The sequence below is a fragment of the Panicum hallii genome, chromosome 7 (genome assembly GCF_002211085.1).
Source record: "Panicum hallii strain FIL2 chromosome 7, PHallii_v3.1, whole genome shotgun sequence".
Taxonomy (NCBI): Eukaryota; Viridiplantae; Streptophyta; class Magnoliopsida; order Poales; family Poaceae; genus Panicum; species Panicum hallii.
In genome coordinates this window covers 27,304,243-27,322,837 of record NC_038048.1, presented here as the reverse complement: position 1 = coordinate 27,322,837, position 18,595 = coordinate 27,304,243, and the positions used below count along the sequence as shown (strand labels likewise).

At 41.8% G+C, this 18,595-nt stretch overlaps 2 protein-coding genes and 1 pseudogene across 2 annotated transcripts; 1 reads left to right on the top strand and 2 right to left on the bottom strand.

Moving 5' to 3' along the window:
* Positions 1–377: 377 nt before the first annotated feature.
* LOC112900569 lies at positions 378–1,217 on the bottom strand. Its single transcript, XM_025969415.1, has 2 exons — positions 615–1,217; positions 378–518 (listed from the first exon to the last, which is right to left on the bottom strand). The coding sequence occupies exons 1-2, from the start codon at positions 1,215–1,217 to the stop codon at positions 378–380; spliced, it is 744 nt and encodes a 247-aa protein (XP_025825200.1).
* Positions 1,218–3,836: 2,619 nt separating this feature from the next.
* Positions 3,837–14,330, top strand: LOC112900567 (annotated as a pseudogene).
* Positions 14,331–17,212: 2,882 nt separating this feature from the next.
* LOC112900565 (PE-PGRS family protein PE_PGRS26-like) lies at positions 17,213–18,290 on the bottom strand. The gene is made up of 2 exons (XM_025969413.1): positions 17,893–18,290; positions 17,213–17,267 (listed from the first exon to the last, which is right to left on the bottom strand). The coding sequence occupies exons 1-2, from the start codon at positions 18,288–18,290 to the stop codon at positions 17,213–17,215; spliced, it is 453 nt and encodes a 150-aa protein (XP_025825198.1).
* Positions 18,291–18,595: the final 305 nt, after the last annotated feature.

Genomic DNA, 18,595 nt, shown 5'->3' with positions numbered 1-18,595 from the left:
GAGGGCGATTAGGAATAGGACACTCCCTTGTGTAGTGCCCGGTGACTTGGCAATGTTGGCAAAAGGATCCAACTTCCTTGTTGAAGCACTCCTTGAGCTCCTGGGACTTGGGACAATTTTCCGGAGGCTTGGGGAAGGTTCCAAGTCCATTCTTCCCAAAGTGACTTGTGTTGTGGAAGAGGATCTCTTTGCAAGTACTCTCCTCTTGTCACCGTGTACACACATTTTGTCAAATTTTCAAGCTCCTCTTCTAGTTCTTTCTCCCTATCATGGTTAGTCTTTGACGAATAAGGATAAACAAGATGACAAGTAGTTGAGTGAGGTGACTCCACAAGATCTTCACAAGAAGTTGATGCATTGACTTTGATGGGTTTGGCCTATGCTATTTCTAGCTCATCATCAATGGCATCAAAAGCAAATTCAAGCTCTTGGTACTTCATGTTCAAGTTCCCATAGTCAAGCTTAAGTTTCTTGTTACATGACTCTAGGGACTTATTAAGCAAAACTACTTCATAATGCTTTAGAAGCAATTGATTGTGCTTAGCAAGTATCTTGTCATGATCCTCTCTAAGTTACTTGTTAGACACAACACATGATTCATGAGTTTCAACTACCTCATTGTGTCTAACTAGCAACTCGTCATATGAGGCCTTAAGCTTGATATGTTCACCCTCAAGAGACTTGCATTTTGACTTATACTTCTTGATAACATCAGTGTATTCCTCTAGAATCGACCTCAACTCATTAGGCAATAAGTCATTGTCACTATCATCATCCCTAGAAGAGTGTTCATCATCGCTCACCTTGGAGTTACCTCTTGCCATGAGACACATGGGTGGTGGAGGTAGAGGTGGTTCATCATCATTGATGGCAATCCCCGCGATCTTCTTCTTGGAATCATCATCGCTTGAATCATCACTTGAGGTTTCGCCATCGGTGATCCACTCACCTAGTAAGGCCTTGATTTGTTCCCTCTTCTTGAAAGACTTTTTCTTGTGGTCACTTTTCTCATAGTCTTTCTTCTTGTGCTTGTATTGATTGCCCTCATCTTCATGCTTCTTGTTGATTCTTGATGGCTCAGGGCAATCATAGGAAATATGATCATATTTCCCACAATTGTAGCACTTCTTGTTGCCACCTTCCTTGTTTCTCCGGGTACGAAATTTGTTCTTCTTGGGATCATAGTTGTACCCTTTCTTGTTAAATCTTGACATCATTTTTGTGGTCTTCCTCATAAGAAGATCCAACTCTACATCCCCATCTCAATCTTCATCACTTGAGTCATTGCTAGCTTCATCTTCACTTGAGCTTGATGGAGGGGCCTTGCACTTGTTCTTTTTCTTTGACTTGTGGTCACTCTTGGCTTTGAGTGCAAGATCCTTCTTGGCTTGAGGAGGCTCAATTTCACCCATGAGGAACATTTGATGCGACCGGATCTTCCCAGCAACATTGGCCAATTCAAGCGTGTTGAGATCCGTCTCACAAAGAAGAGATGTGACGATGTTGTACTTGGGCTTGATGAGCGAATGGAGTATCTTCCGGATGATGTCACTGTTGGTCAAAGTAGAAATTTCAAGTGCATTAATATCTTCAACAAGCACATTTAATCTAGAGTACATTTGCTCAACAAGCTCATTAGGAAGCATTTTAAAATCATTTAGCTTGTCCTTAAACACTTGTTACTTCTCTTCACGGAGTCTTTTGGACCCAACGTGAATCTTTTCAAGCTCATCTCAAACATCATGTGCACTAGCCTTGCTACGCACACGAGCAAAGATTTCTTCACTTATAGCCTCAAACAAAGAATTTTTAGCACGAGGATTCCGCTTAACTTGAGATTCGCTAGGATCTCTAGGCATAGCTTTCTTAGTGACCTCCCAAGCATCGGGAAGAAAGCCTCAAGGTAACTCGCCATGCAAGCTTTCCAATAGCCATAATTTCTCCCATCGAACTTGGGTGGTCCACTACTACCCCCAGGGGCCATTCTCAAGGATTTTAAGCCTATAAAAGAGAGCCTATGCTCTAATACTAATTGAAAGGATCGTGGCCCAGGAAGGGGTTGAATTGGGACTTTTTTCAATTTCTATCAAGTCCTTAACCTACAACTAGTGTTGCCCAATCTATGAAATTTGAACCTATCAACTAGAGCACACTAAGATAAGCAACCTAGGTAGGTAAAGACTAAGAGAGGGACATGAGACAACTGGATTTTTTCCCATGGTATCGAGGAGTTGACGCTATCCCCTAATCCACGTTGGGGCACCCACTAAGGGTTAAACTCCCTTGCATCACCAAGAAGCAAGTGCTCACTAAGAATACTCCTTTTCCATCTTTGGAGTGGCGAGCTTCAAACCACGTACAATCTTCTCTTCTTGGGGCTCCCACAAACTCCAAGAGCTCACCAATAGCCACCGATCACCAAGACCATCTAGGTGCCATCAAACACCAAGAGTAACAAGCCTTAAGCCTTCACTTGACCTACACTAAGCTGGCCCTAAGCTCAAGCACACTTGCTACTCCCAAATGGATGTTTTCTTTGTGTTTGGATCAACTCTCAAGCTCAAACTCTTCTTCTCATAGCTTCAAGTGCTTCTCTTGTGCTCTGGAGTAGCCTCAGGGATTTAGGGTGTCAAAGGCAGCTCATGTGACCTGAGGAAGGGGTATATAAGCTACAGATCAAGCCATAGCCGTTGACTGTCCTTTCCCCGAAAAGTACAAAGCTTCGGTTAAAGCGGTTGCCTGTGTCGGGTTAACCGGTCACACTGAGCTCAAATAGTAGCTGTTGGACTTCTAACAGCCTTCTGCAGCAGACGTAATTTCACCAACAGTAGCACCGACGGGTCGTCGGTTTAACCGGTGCTGAAAGAACTTCCAGCCCAACGCTTCTGCCACGCAACATAGATACTGTGTAACCCTAGAACTAATGCACCGACAATCAAAGTTGAGCGTCGGTGTAACCGGTCCTTAAGGGTTTGCTAGGTTAGGCTACTGCACCTGAAAAAGAGGTACTAAGTAATAGCAGTACCAATGCACCGACGCATCTGGTCCTAGCGTCAGTTTAATTGGTGCTAGAGAGTTTTCTTCACTTGTCCTTCCATAGCATATACCAATGCACCGACCCGTTATGTTTGTAGGGTGTTGGTTTAGCCTGACAACTGTAACTTTCTGCAACTTGTGCAATGGGCTTGGAATTGAGTTTTTCTTTGAGTTTCTTCTTCTTCCAAGTGTTGCTCTGACTTCATTGAGTTATCTAGTACTGAGCTTAGCAAGTGTGCATGATTTCTAGGCCAACTTTCAGTAGGTCAAGCTACTAACTTAAAGGCCCCTCTTAATAGTACGTCAAAGACTAAAAACTATAAAACTTGAACTAAATCAAGTGTCCTTTATCTCCTTGTGACACTTGACACTAGAAAAGTCCTTAATCATCATGTCCGAGTCCTTGACACGCATTTCAATGAAAATTGAGGGGTCTCCTTTCATATTTCATATGTGACATAACCATTAAATGATATCTCCTTCAAAACACACGCTAGTCACATACAGTTGTCATTAATCATAATCACCGAAACTTACCATATGCATCTATCGGCCTAGATGCGCTTCAATACCACACCTCCAGCCTGTATCATTTGGGTGTTCCCTGAGCTAAGCCTCAATTCCTACCAATGTGGCAGATATAAGGGACGAGCGAGGGAGACGCTGATAGCAATACCATTAATTCTTTTGATGTAAAGAGGTGGAGCACAAACAGGTAATCATGCTTTCAGGGTTACCTGCTGAAGCAGATGGGAGGATCAGATTTTTGTTATTGATGGAACATGTAGGGAGCAAGAAAGATGGATGAGGAAGAGGTTCATATCGCAGTTGGGAAGAACTCGATAAAGGAGGAGCCTAACATACTATGGGCTGCTGCAAATTTTCCAAGGGCAACTATAGTTCTTGTCCATGTTCACTGGCCCTCTAAGTGGATGCCCTTCAGTAAGATCTTTATATATACTTGTTCAGATTAATCTTTCCATCCTTTGTATGCTCTAAAGGTTATTACCTATGTGCCTGTGATTCATTCCATATTTTACCTACAGTCAATATGGCTGCAATTTTCCTACCCATGTACAAAGGATCAGAAAATCGCAGATACAAGAAGATGATTTGATGATTTATAGGCACCTTTGCGTTACAAAATAGTTAATATATGACTTCAAATCCAAAGAGAACAGCCGCAGTGAATAATGTTAAACACAAATATAATGGTTTACAGGACTATAAACCATAATATTAGCAATACACTGGCTATGCTTGATGAATAGCCCAGTGAATGTTGTCATGAGCTGTATATACCATTAATTATTCCTATCTATCAGTTGCAGTGGGCGGCGGAGTGTTATACAAGTTTGCCGACGAAAAGGAGAAGGAGAGGCATAGAGGCTAAGAAACGGCAGCAACGATCAAGATGTTATCGAAGTAAAAGCGTCTATGCGGTACAAGAAAGGTCATGCTAATTTATCCTTATATTTTACTTTAGTTTGTATTCATATAAGAAGTCAAGGACTATGGTGCTCTTCATAATTTGTTTGGGAAACCACTGAGCATTACAGTAGTCTGTTTGGACATCCAATTAGTCTCTGAAACAGTCAAGTTTTGAAGTATTACCTCTTCCCCCGACATCTGCGTAGCCGTGGAACCCTCATGTGAGATGTGAAATAACCCAAGTTCGATTTTCTTTCCCAAGCCCGTACAGCGGTCGGATGGACAAATCATATTATTACTTTTTAGATAAAGGATTAAACCAGCCTCTAGGCTCTGTATCCACCTTGGATATATACGGCCAAGATTCATATTATTACTAACCCTGGCTTTTCTTAAAAGGATAAGAGGGACGTACTCATACGACTGGCAAGCAACCACGATAGAATGTGCAAATTGAAAAATTGAAATTGCAATAGGATTCTGAAAGTTAAGTATAACGAGGTAGCAATTTGGCGCAAAAAATGTTCCCTAAACACGTATTTGTCTGTGCAGGTTAGTGCATATTACCTTACACACCATGACATTGTTGTTGGTGTTGTGAGCCTGGAAAAGAAGCTCAAATTAAGAAAATTGTCATCGGTAGAGAATTGTCATCGGTTCAAGGTCAGAACTTGACATACACATTCCCAAAACTAGGCATCATGACATGAACTCTATGTACATTTTGTGCATAGATACAATAAAACAATATTCCTATATGCTCTATGACAAACTCTAACTAAGATATGCAAGAGATGTCAACGGAAGAGGTGCTTAGGCGATGCTGTCAGGTTTGGGTGGTAATTGAGATATCAGCTAAGTCAGTCAATGTTCATGACATTGTTTCAGTAGCATCTGGATAAGATCTGGAAATGACTCGATCAATACAAACATTCCAAAATAATACAGCAATGATCATGTGGAGCATAGCCCAAATTTTGGATACGGGGAGAGCTCAGTTATTTTGGCATCTATAGACGAATGGGATCAGAAGTGCAGAGTAGGTACTCAGAGCTCAATATTAAGACTATAATGTTGAATCATTTTCTCTGTGCGTCAGATTAAAAGGCTGGAACAATTTATCTAAAAAGATATATTGCCTTCAGACAAAAGGAAATAGGCAAACTCCACTATGTCAATTTAATTTCTGAACTCTAGATTTTGTGTAGGTACGATGGATTTGAGTGCTAACTTCTTCCATGATGTGCAGGATGATGAAACATTAACTGGAAAAGTAACTGAGAAATCAAGCTCTTACGAGATGGGTACCTTTTATGAAGACGGTGAAGAAGCTGCAAAAATCTGGGTAAAAGATACATTACATAGTGCCCTTACATGGATTGTACTCGTGAAAACAGAGCCAAAAACCTTGGTTAAATATAGACACAGAAACGAAATTTAGCAATATGATTGTTACCACTTGTGAAAACAACCGTTTGTTTAAAACTAAAATGGCAAAACCCGCCCCCCCCCCCCCTTCTTTTTCCGTCATAACTCAAACTTTTATACGTTCGACCAAGTTTATAGAAAGACATATCAATATCTATAATACCAAATAAATATACAATCAAGATATTTTTCTCTGTGGATATAATGAGACTAATTTGACGTTGCAAATATTGATGTATTTGCAATAAATTCGGTTAAAGTTAGCGAAGCTTAACTTAGAAAAAAACTAAAATATCTTAAATTTTAATACGGAGTACTAATGAATGTAAGTAGAACACACAAACAGATAGGCTCAGAAAAAGGAATAAATCTATATAACCCGTCAATATATTAACGGTGGACTACATCATCCCTAGCCCTCAACTATAAAATCGGAAATAAGGTATTTGACCCAACTCTACAAAACAGTTTAAATAACCCCTAGGTTAGTTTTGCAAGTGGTTTTGACATCATTGCATGCCATGCTGGCATGCGGGCGCACCAGTCGGTGCCACTGTATTTTTTTACTCCTCTTCCTCCCTGTTCCCCTGCTGGGCTTAGCAGCGGTCACGCATCGTGGACAGCGGCATGTGGCTTGCCCCATGCGTATGCAAGGTGGGACGATGGAGTGGAGAAGATTTGCCGCAGCTGCAGCGGGCCGGGGGGACCATATGGCCGGCGGATCCACGTGTGGTGGTCGAAATGGATGACATCGAGGGGGGATTTGCCGAGCTGTGCGCGCCTGCAATCGGCCCCTATGTTCAGTGCGCTCACGCGAGCATGTAGCAAAGGGATCACGGAGGAGTAAAAAAGACAACAGCACCCACTTACAGGTGGGCCCGCGTGCCAGCATGGCATGCAACGATGCTCAAACCACCCCCGGGGTTATCTAAACGGTTTTGCAAGGTTGAGAGGATCAAATATCCAATTTTATAGATAAGGGTGTGATGTAGTCAACCCTTAATACCTTAGCGGGTTATGTAGACTTCTTCCCTCTGAAACATACTCTTTCTGTTTCAAATTATAGGTAGTTTTAGCTTTTTTAGATTTATAAGTTTTAATATGCACCTAGATATACGCTATAACTAGATAAATAAATTTTACTATGTATTTAGAAAATACAAAACAACATATAATTTAGAATGGAGGAAGTAGGCAATATGATACAGAAAAATAAAATGCATGTCCAATGATAATTTTATTACTATTGTTGTGGAAAATAGACATCTTCCCTCAGAAGTTGCTATTGTTGTGGAAGGACACTACATCAGAATCGAATTGCCTTGGCGGCCAAAAACTGTCAAGGAATATACCAAAACCGCCAAGAAATGATCCTTGCACTACACCAGAACCCTGGAACAGCGACTGACAGACAGTCGGTATAAGCTGTTTTACCGATGGAAGGTATGTCGTTATAAAGTTATACCGACAGACATTTACTGTCGGTGTAAGTCCAGTCGGTAAAAGTGTTTACTAACGGACAATACTTTTACCGATGGACAGTTTGACGAGCCGTGGAGATATATCAACAGACCAACATATACCCATAGACATCTTGTAACAATCGCCGACGGACCTTTCATCTTTAAACATAAATATCTTTACCGACTGACGGTACCTCTGTAAAACAAGAATCACCGACAGACTGCATGTTGAGATCATTTACTGACTAATTATTCATCGGTAATGCTGGACTGTTACATGTCCATCGCTAAATTGGTGTTGTGGTGTAGTGTTGGCGGCTGGCCGCCAAGGATAGAGGGCTAAGGAAACTCGATTTACTTGATGACTAGCCGCCAAGGATTATTTTCTTGGCGGTTTGGCCACCAAGCGAAATGGACTAACGGACAATCTACATTGCGCCAAGGAAATGTTGCAACCGCTAAGGATATAATTTCTGTGGCGGCTATCGACCGCCAAGTAAATTACATTCCTTGGCGGCTTGAGATGTAGATATAAATATAAGAACTAAAACAACTCTTATGTGTTCTCCTTTCATGGTTACATCACATGTGTACTCATTTAGGATGAGATGCGCCAAACCCACGTGTACACACCATCAAGAAGTTTATCCATCGCATGTCAATTTTAAAAATTGTTGCAAAACTAAGGTGTTTTTTGTTTGATAAAACTAAAATATGACAATTAATATTTGAATCTAATGTGCCACAAACAAGGTATATATGTATATAAATGCACACTTTACTTGGTGGTTTGATGAAACAGCCAAGGAAATGCGCACTTTCCTTGGCGGGTTCATGAAACGGCCAAGGAAGCGCACTTTCTTTGGTGGTTTAACGAAACGGCCAAGGAAATGCGACCTTTTCTTGGCAGTTTGACAAAACGGCCAAGGAAATGCGCATTTTTCTTGGTGGACTGTGAAACCGCGAAGGCAATTATAATTTTTCTTGGCTGCCTACAAAAACCGCTATGGAATTATGTTTTCTTGGCTGTTAACAAGCACCCCCAAATTTAGATTGTATTTCTTGGCAGTTCAAACTTGGCCGCCAAGAAATTTCCTGGCCGCCAAGGTAATTCTGTTCTAGTGTAGTGGGAGGACGTGATCCTTGCAAATAACTTATTTTATTATTTTGCTATATACTACATTAGGAGACTCCCCTCGTATTTCTTTAAGAATCTCATTGTTGCTGACAAAAAAGAGAGCATCAATTAGTAAATTTTGCAAAACTAAACTTAGGTTATCAAAACTATGGGAAAACTACAGATTTAAGTGGTATTGCAGACCTACAGGTTTAATATGTTCTTGTTTTGTAAAACTAAAAATTAAGGAGATGTATCCCAAGACTACAAATTTAATCTGTAATGTATAAAACTACACATTTAGTATGTGATTTATGACAAATCTATACAGTTAGCAAGCCAATGTATCACAGAACCACACATCTCATCTAGGTAAAATATGTGGTTTTCTGACATATTGACACACTAAATTTGTAGTTTCGTAATACATACATGACAGATTAAATGTATAGTTTTGTGATACTCTGACATGTTAAATTTGTAGTTTTATAATACAACTTTTTAAAATTTGAAGTTTTGTGATAGTTTTCACAATCTACACATAGTTGTGCAACTGGTTACTGCTTCATATCAGTTTGGATATTCAGCACTCCGTGTTGTCTTCGGACAGGAGGAAATAGAGAAACTGAAGGAGCTGCAAGGAGAGAGCCATAATCATGATGAAGACAGCTTGATAGCAAGGCAAATTGCCACTTCACCGAAGAAGTCTTTATCAAAACCAAGATACCATGAGCTGCAAATTCCAGAGCACATTGGCCAGTTCTCGATGTCACAAATCAGGAAAGCGACCCGTAACTTCCACACAGAAAATCTCATAGGAGGAGGATATGGGCCAGTGTATAGAGGAGACCTCCCGGGGGGGGGGGGGCATGCATGTGGCTATCAAGTTGTTGAGGCCTCATGGCAGACAAGGTTACCCGGAGTATCGGCATGAGGTAATTCCAAATATATATTTAGATTCTATCTAGTCATCCATTCAAAGGCAATGGGCCAATTGTATTGCTTGAATGAGAAGAAAGCAACTTGATGCAACAATTAGAGAGAAAAATGCAGACATAGAGTTATTTGATTTGAATTTTGAACAGCAGTACCATTTTGGATTTGATATCCAATTTCTGCACATTTCAATATCTTGTTCATTGGTAAGATCCTCATATGGCCTTTCACAAACAACTTGCATGCATGCAAGAGACAAAGAGTTAATACATCTTATTAGACCTTACTACCCCGAAGAAGTTCATTTTTCAATACAAGTTTCATTAGTAAAAAGTTCATTTTACTACCGCCAGATTTTACTTTGTCAGGTTAACCCCCTGAACAAAAATTAGGCTCGATTACTCACTTGAACTATTTCAGTTGATCCAATCTATCCCTAATAAGATTTTTCTATTTTGTTTCTTCACATACAAGTTAAGTTTTAAGTTTAAATTTTATGAGGTGGCTTTGTAACATGATACCCTATGTTAGAAAAACACTTTAGAACATTTTTCTTTTTTTCATGCAACTATGTATCTCTAGGATCAGTTTCATATTAAATATTTCTTACCTATGAAAATAACCATAAAAATTCTTAACTCATTTTTCTAACGTAAGATATCATGTTCCCTATCCTCTCTCAAAGTTTGAACTTATATTAAAACTCAATCTTGACATGGAGGGAAAAAAACAAATCTCACTAGGGGTAGATTGGACCAACTAAAATAGATTGAGGGAGTTTGTCGAGTCTAAATTTCATTCAAGGGAATATGTCGACATAGTGGACTGGTGAGGGTGGTAAAATAAACTTTGTCCTTCTCATTAAATAGAGTGTAAAGTCTTAAAAAAGATGATGTGGTAAAGAATTAATATAGAAAGAAGTGAAATGAGTTTCATCTGCTCCGTACATGAAACCCTATGCGGCTATGTACACTATTTTCAATATAACTTATGTCTTCCATGTAGTCTAAGAAACAACTAAATATGAAACTACGTTGTATAAAGCTATTCCAACTATGGATCAAATGCTCCTTTGCTTATGTGGTTTTCTTGTAATATGAAACCTCCACTTTGAATAGCCTAACAGATTGCGCTTAGAATTCCATCGAGCAGGTGGTGCTGCTTAGCAGATTGGAGCATCCACACATTGTGAGGCTGATCCGCGTTTGCCAGGAGTCGTGCAGCCTCGTGCACAAGCACCTCCCTAACGCACTACTACAAAAACGATGGATAGCAACCCTCTCTTTTTTTCCAAAGGCGGGTCAAGATGTACCCCGCTCCTACAAAGAAAGCGGGAGTACTGTAGCAACCGACCCGCCCCTGAAAAGTATTTCTAGAGGCGGGTGACGTCATCACCTGCCCCTAAAAATGGCACCCATTTTCAGGGGTGGGTGACGGCATCACCCCCCTAAAAATATACATTTGTAGGGGCGGGTGACGCCATCACCCCCCCTACAAATCTGGGTGCCCTCTTCTTTCTCTTCCCGTCATTACATTGCTTGCTCGAGGAAGGTGCGCCCGAAAATGCAAAAAAAGGAAAAAGGGGAGGAATATTTTAAACTTGATTTTCTTCGAGTTGGAGGCCGTAGGAGGTAAGTTGGTGTTAATCTCATATCTTTTCTAAGCTTTTTCTGTTAGTTTTAAGACTTAAATGGTTCTCTCTTTGCCTCTAGCTAGATCTAGATCTCCATGGTGTAGATTTATTATTTGGGGCTCCATTTGACTCAAGTTTTTGGATGAAGTTATATTATTTTAGTAGGAGAACAAGATTATGTATTCATTTTAGGTCAATCTCTATATTTTGGCCTTATTTCCAAGTAAACAAATTTCTAGATCCATGGAGGAGAGAGAAGAAGATTTGTTTTTTCTATATTAATAGACATGCATGATAGTTATTTTCAACAAAATTTAGTTGTTCAATGGTTGGATTTTGATTTTTTTTAGTTTCTACATGTTAAATTGACTTTTTCCAATATCTATACATATATAAAAGTATATATTTATGGCTATTTGGGGATCTATTTGCCTCAAACTTTTGGATGAAGTTATGTTATTTTAGTAGAAGAACTATATTATCTAATCATTTTGACCAGATCTTTATGTTTTAGCCTCATTTCTAAGTAACCAGTTTCCTAGATCCATGGAGGAGATAGAAAAAAATTTAAGTTTTTTATATTTGCACACATGCATATCTAGGCGTATATAAAGATATATATTTTCTAAATCATTGGAAGAGCTTATTTTAATCCATTCAAATTATTTGTTGATGTTCAGAGATGGATAAGATATGGATGTACAAAGCACAAAGGAAGGATGCCTATTTCTGTGGAGAACTTAACAAATTTATTCAAGCTGCGGAAAACCACACAAAAAATGAGAAAACACAGTGAATATTTTGACAAAAAAAATTTTGCAAGAATATGAGAGTATTCATAAATATGAGTCTACACACAAACTTCCCGTACCACAAGCAACATGCAAATTTTGGATATTGCGGGTATTACATGTGCGAGCATATACGGGTGCAAGGGAGATACACAATAGATCCTGAACGTGTAAGAGATTACTCTTTATTAGGGATGGAGGTATATGTGTAAGTGAAAGTGCATTTGGCCCCCTAAGTAGGTCACTTAACCAGTGCACTAACGGCTAGTTTTTGGGGCTTGGCTAGTTTTGGGGGCTTGGGTATTTATACCCTCTCAGTCCCTCCCCCCCCCCCCACTTGTTGCTGATCTAACCTGAGACAAACACCTCCAAGAGTATTTACTACTCCTCCCCAATCCCTCATTGAGTTAATCCTTTAGTTGATTTGAGCTAGGGTTTGAGTGAGAGCAAGATTGAGGTGTTAGACTCAATGTTTTAAGTGAAAGGACAACCAAGTTCATCTCAAGAGCACTTGAAGCATCTTCATCCTTCGATTCACGTTTGTTACTCTTGAAGCTTGTTTCTAGACGGTTTGGTGTCACCCATGGAGCGCCCTCTCGTGTGTGCGCGCCCCGGAAAGTTTGTATTACCCTATCCTCTGTGGATTTCATAGTAAGTGACTCAATCCTCCTTTGTGGTTGATTGAGGTAAAGTGTTAGTGGAAGATCCAGCTCTTTGGGAGCTCCTCAATGGAGATGTAGCTTCCTTAGTGAAAGTGAATTTCGGAAACAAATCTGTTGTGTCTTGTGATTATTGCATTTATTTAGTTCTTATTGACCTAGAGTTTGTTTTGTATCGATCTACGTACTCAAGTTGTTATGCTTGCAAAGATCACCTGCAGAAGTCTCCTAGTATCATTGTGCAACTTTTGATTCAGCCAGGTTCTGCAGTTTCAAGTTTAATTTTGAATTTCGTATAAAAACTTTAGTTTTGTTGGAAGTTCCGTTCCAGCGTTGGAAGTTTCGACACATTTAATTCCTGCAAAGAATTTTTTAGGTTTTTCAGGTACGTCTATTCACCTCCCCCTCTAAGCATCATCAAGATCCTTTCAGTAAGAGACTCTATCTAACATTGCTTAATATTTTCATGGATTTATTAATTGCAGATTCATCCAAGAAGGAACATGGGACCACTCCATGAGAAGCAACTCCTAGAAGTAGTAGCCGATTTATGCCATTTTATTATGCATGAAGTGATCCACCTAATGGACATATTTTTTAAAGACCACGAATTAGCAACGGACCCTAAATACATTAGTCTTCATGAGTGGGCGAACCTGCAGCACCTTGCCACCTCAAGTAGCGTTGGAAATTAGGAAAAAAATATGTATTCAAGCGGCACTTTTAATGATATACTGTAATGATATATGTATATGTATGCTTTATTTCTATATGATTTAATTTTGTATGTGCAACTATTTATATTCATGAAACATATTCCATGTTGATCACTATGATATTTGATCGCACACTAGCTTGATAGGTCAAAATTGGCGAGTAAAAAATTTTAAAAGGTAGCGGAAAATAGATTTGAAAAATTTAAATTCAAATCAGTAAAATTTTAGGTGGGAAGGATATTTTCAGGGGCGGGTGACCACCTAAGCCGCCCCTGAATATAGATTTTCAGGGGCGGGTCACCCCTAACCTGCCGTTGGAAATCGATTTTCAGGGGCCGGTCACCCCAAATCCACCCCTACAAATCGATTTCCATGAGCGGATCCCGCCCCTGGAAATGGGCTTTCAGGGGCAAGTAATGTATTAGCCGCCCCTGCAAACAGCTAATTTTAGCTGCGAGAAGAAGAAGCAGGTACCGCATCCACGTCTACAAATACCGTTTTACCTACCCTTAAAAATATTTTCTGTAGCAGTGACAACACACTCCTGGGCCCCTGTGGGAGGACCGCATTAAGCAGCGGAACACGCTGAAGGACCTTCATTCTCGCCGCCCCAACGCCATTATCCACGCCGACCTGAAGCTAACCAACATCCTCCTTGATGGCGCTGACATGAGCCGACTGGGAGACTTCAGGACAGCGCGCATGGTGCCCGTGAAGCCGCTGGAAGAGGAGACCATCATCCGGCGCACCAACCCGATGGGCACAATAGGGTACATGGACCCTGTCTTCTTCACGACCAGCGAGCTCCTCACCACGGAGTCGGACGTGTACGCATTCGGCGTGGTGATCATGCAGCTGCTCACGGGGTTGGACAGCCTCAACATCGCCGAGAAGGGTGAGAGGGGCTGTCAAGATGCACAGTGTGCTGGACAAGTCCGCGGGGCCCTGGCCGGAGGTGGACACCGAGCGGTTGCTCAAGCTAGCACTGAGATGCTGCAGCCTGGAGAGGAAGCAGCGACCGGAGAATACATCTGATGCCGAATGGAAACCGCTGGATATCCTAAAGGCCAAGACAGCGCCAGATACTAAAACTCGGAAATGGAATTGCTTTGCAAGTTGAATAAATTGTGGTATAATGTTTACTGTATGTGTCATACTAGCATGCATCACAAAACGCAAACCCACTACTAGTATTTATTGGATGAACAGTAGAATAGCTGCTAGTAATTGTCTTGGGGGTATAGATAAATATCTATAGATTATGTATGTGCAGTACAATATATAAAATGTAGGGGTGCAGTAGAAACAACAGATGGAGATAGAATATGTAAATGCCAGGAGTGGCAGTCAGTTAATCAAGGGAGGTCTTTGTTTTTACTAAATGGCATTGGAGATCCAAAAACTTGCCAGCTAGGTGAAGATTTTTCAAGGCACTAGACACATTAAACTGTGTTTCACTCCGGCTCCAAAACCCCTTTTGGTCCTAGATTTTTGAATCGGGAATACGCATGCGGGAGCATATGGGGTAGTTACCATTCCCGTTTCTAGGGTACTTACTACATTATAGAACCACGAGTAAGACCTTCTGTAAAAAGAAATGGAAAAAAAGCAACTCTAAACGGTTGTCACCATTATTAACACCATGACTGAAGATGATGGGAATGTAAGCGTCCAATCTTCCGCCAGAAGGAGATAACAATCGATATGGCGGCAACCCGATATAAGTGATCCAACTACGGATCAACAAACGTAAAGGGGCACCGCATGAAGGGGCGCCGTGTGGAGGGCGGGCTGGAACGGCGGGAGGAGGTCCGAGAGGCGGAGACGAGGCCGAGGAGAAGTGGCGGGCGATGGAGGAAGGCTACAAGACTTGGAATTGAGCTAAAATACTAGATAAATCTTAAGGTCCTACTCAACTAAAGTAAATTTAGGCAGAATGGAGGTCGAAATGACCCAACCACACCATGACTAGATATTCTAAACATGCTATAATTGTTCTTTATCCTATGAAGCAAAAAAATGCATAAAAGTATTAGCATAGTTTACCTCCTATAGCCTCGAACTCCAAGGAAATGAAGAGAAAAAACTCCTCCTTTTTCTCTTTTTGCAATTTCGGCAGAACCTCCCCTTTTTTCGGTCCAACACTATCGTGATGAGCTCGGGGATGAAGAAGATGAAGCACTATACAGTTCAATTTTTTAGGGGCGGATGATGTTGGAACCCCCAACCCCTCCCCCCGGAACCCCCATACCCCCCCCCCCAACAAAAAAATAGGTTTGCAAGGGCGGACAACGGGATAAACCACCCTTAAAAAGCTCCACGATTTCTAGGGACGGATGGAAATATGAGCTGTCCCTGAAAATATCTATTTTTAGGTGCGGTTCATGTTATCATCCACTCCTAAAAATCAGTATGATTTTCAGTGATGGTTGACGGTGTGGTCCGTCCCTGCAAACCCATATCCAAAGGTGGGTTGGATCCTACAGTATTAGTGCTCCTACAAATCATTTCATGTATTAGTGCTTGCTTCGAAAGTCGGCCTAAGATAAAAGCTACAACTCATTCGTAAACCTATGATTCACACTAGTAAGTGTTATTAAATGACGGACATGGCCATAAATTAGACTGACCGCACGGCCGTCCCGTTTTACAAATATGTGTGCATGTAGTGGGTGTGTGCATGCACGTGAGGGTCAAGGAGAGAAGGAAAAAAAAGACGAATGATGTAAGCGGATGCATGCACATAATTTTAAAATAGAAAGATCGTAGTTTCAAAGTCGAGCATCGAAATCAAAATCCGATTACAAAGTTGTTTTTTTCAATAAAAGCATCAAAACGAGATCTCAAACCACTATATTTCAATGATATATTTTCTTTGAGAGAAAATACCTTTTAATGGACTCTAATTTGCTTATGATGTTTGCAAAAATTGTTTATGACTTTACAGAATGTTGCTTCACATTCCTGAGTTCAGTTAAGTGGATATTGGAGTTCAGATCAATTGTTTTGTGTCATTAGTGGATGAGGGTAAACAACTTTGTTGGGTAGGTGAATGTATATCGCATGATTAATAATAGCAATTTTAGCAGATCAGTTCAGCATTTTAACTAATTTATTTTGGTATTTTTCCATCATACATAAAGCAATTTGTGTGTGTTTAAAAAATATTATCGAAACATATACGACTGGGGTCTTGTTTTGAAGGTCTCTTTGAAAGAGATACAATTGTACAATCGTAATGTGAATTTGATGAATGGTTTAAGAATTATAATTTTTTAAGTTTTGAAATTGCTTGCATGTGCTATTGCTTGGGAGGGTGGATAGTAAATTTAGGCTGCCGTGCAAGAGGACAAACACACGACTGGCCGTAACAAAGTCATTAACTTAAATGACATCAACAGGATATCTCGATTGAGGCGGTCAATTGACGGTTGGCTAGCCCTGGTAGCTGTGTGTGCAGCTACTGTGGGTAAGTACATGTACATGAATTCATTTGCAAGGGTTTGTTAGTGACAGCAGGGGCTGGTCGACCCAGCTAAACATATTGATAGGATGTGCAATAGAGTACTTGGCCGAGATCAAAAGAGTCTTACGTAAAAGACTAATATAAGTTTAGACTAGGTTCATGCCCATGCATTGCAACGGGACAATAATCATATGTTCAGTAGCATTAAAATCAAGGGATGATCTTGTATGCAATGGTAGTAGAATCAAGTGACTGCTATCAAAGAATCAGCTTATTAACTAAAACCACTTCATTCAAATTTACCGTGATCCATTTGTTACAACATGAAAATGTTTTTAACACTTATTTAAAATTTTGCCTTTCATGTGCTCAAAGCATAAACGTGTAAATTATTGTAGCATGCGCCTGTTCCATGTTATGTTGCAATTACACCTTATCTGGCCAAATGTTTCACATGCTATCTGAGCATAATCATCATGGAGAAGCTTTGGTGTTAACAACAACAAACAGATTATTGGTGCATATGTCACGAGAAACTATTTTCTGGACACAGTATCTACAATTGGAATCTTGATCTGGTAATTGCTATGCCTACATAAATTTCAATGTAGACATAGAAGCAATATGGATACACACTAAGTCAAAAGTGGAGGGTGGCTGAAACCATTCTCTGAACACATAATTAGTCGTAGGCTCCTCTTTTGGACCCTCATCTGTAGTGCCAAAAGCGGCGGGCGGCTGAAATCCATAGAGGCCGACGATGAGGTCCTTTGAGGTAGTAGAGGATTTGGCATAGGGATGGCAACGGGTACGAAATATCCGCGTACCCGCGGATACCAAATCCGATGGGCACGGGTACGGGTTTGGATTTGTGCCCGCGGGTACGGGCGCGGGTACAGCTCTAAACCCGACGGATATTTTCTAACGGGTTTGAAAAATTGATACCCGAACCTGCAAACCCGCCACACCCGCTGACATGTGGGCCCGCATGGTTATATATATACACAACAATTCTAGGGTTTCATCTGATTCCCGTCCCCATCTCTCCCAGCCGCCACTCCACCACCACCAGCCCGCGGCCCGCCACGACCCACGGCCACGGCGCCACCCCACCCAGCGGCCAGCACCGTCGCCCATCCCCGCCGCCGCGCGGTGCCGCCGTCCGCCGCCGTTGCCTATCCCCACCGCCGCCGCCTGTCCCCATCCCCGCCCGCACCGTGCCCATCCCCGCCGCCACCGTCCCCATCCCTGCTGCCGCCGCCCGCCCCGATCCCTGCCAGCGCCGTCCCCATCCCCCCGCCGCCGGCCGTCCCCATCCCCGGACGTCTCCATCCCCGCCCGCGCCGTGCCGCCGACCCCATTCCCGCCACCGCTGCCGGCCGTCTCCAACTCCCCATCCCCGGCCGTCTCCATCCCCGCCCGCGCCGTGCCGCCGTCCCCATTCCCGCCACCGCCGCCGGCCGTCTCCAACTCCCCATCCCCGGCCGTCTCCATCCCCGCCCGCGCCGTGCCGCCATCCCCATTCCCGCCACCGCCGCCGGCCGTCTCCAACTCCCCATCCCCGGCCGTCCCTATCACAGCCCGCGCCATGCAGCCGTCCGCCGCCGTCCCCATCCCCGGCCGTCTCCATCCCCGCCCGCGCCGTGCCGGTTTGGTAATGTTGATGTCCTAAACTCCTGATCCTGTTTGGTTGCTCATGTTGCCCATTGTGCCATGTTGTATAATTGTATTGCCTGCACATGTGTTTCTTGTGTTGAGCTATCCTATTTTTTGAGGCTGTGGGAGGGTGCCAATGTGCCATGCCATAGTCTTTTGCACTAGGTTATTGTTCTGCTTAACTCTTTTTTCTACCTAAAACGAAAGGCAGAGCTCCTGCCAATTTGCTTAAAAAAATTATAGTAGACAATAATAGTAAATTA

Bases quoted from the DNA above. Each gene is read 5' to 3' on its own strand.
- LOC112900569 (XM_025969415.1), bottom strand. From the start codon at position 1,217: ATGATGTCAAGATTTAACAAGAAAGGGTACAACTATGATCCCAAGAAG. The intron at 519-614 runs GTAGTTGAAACT...TTGCTTCTAAAG, and splicing joins TGCTAGTTAGACACAATGAG to CATTATGAAGTAGTTTTGCT.
- LOC112900565 (XM_025969413.1), bottom strand. From the start codon at position 18,290: ATGGGGACGGCGGCGGACGGCTGCATGGCGCGGGCTGTGATAGGGACG. The intron at 17,268-17,892 runs GTGCGGGCGGGG...AAATTTATGTAG, and splicing joins TGGCGGCGGGGATGGGCACG to GCATAGCAATTACCAGATCA.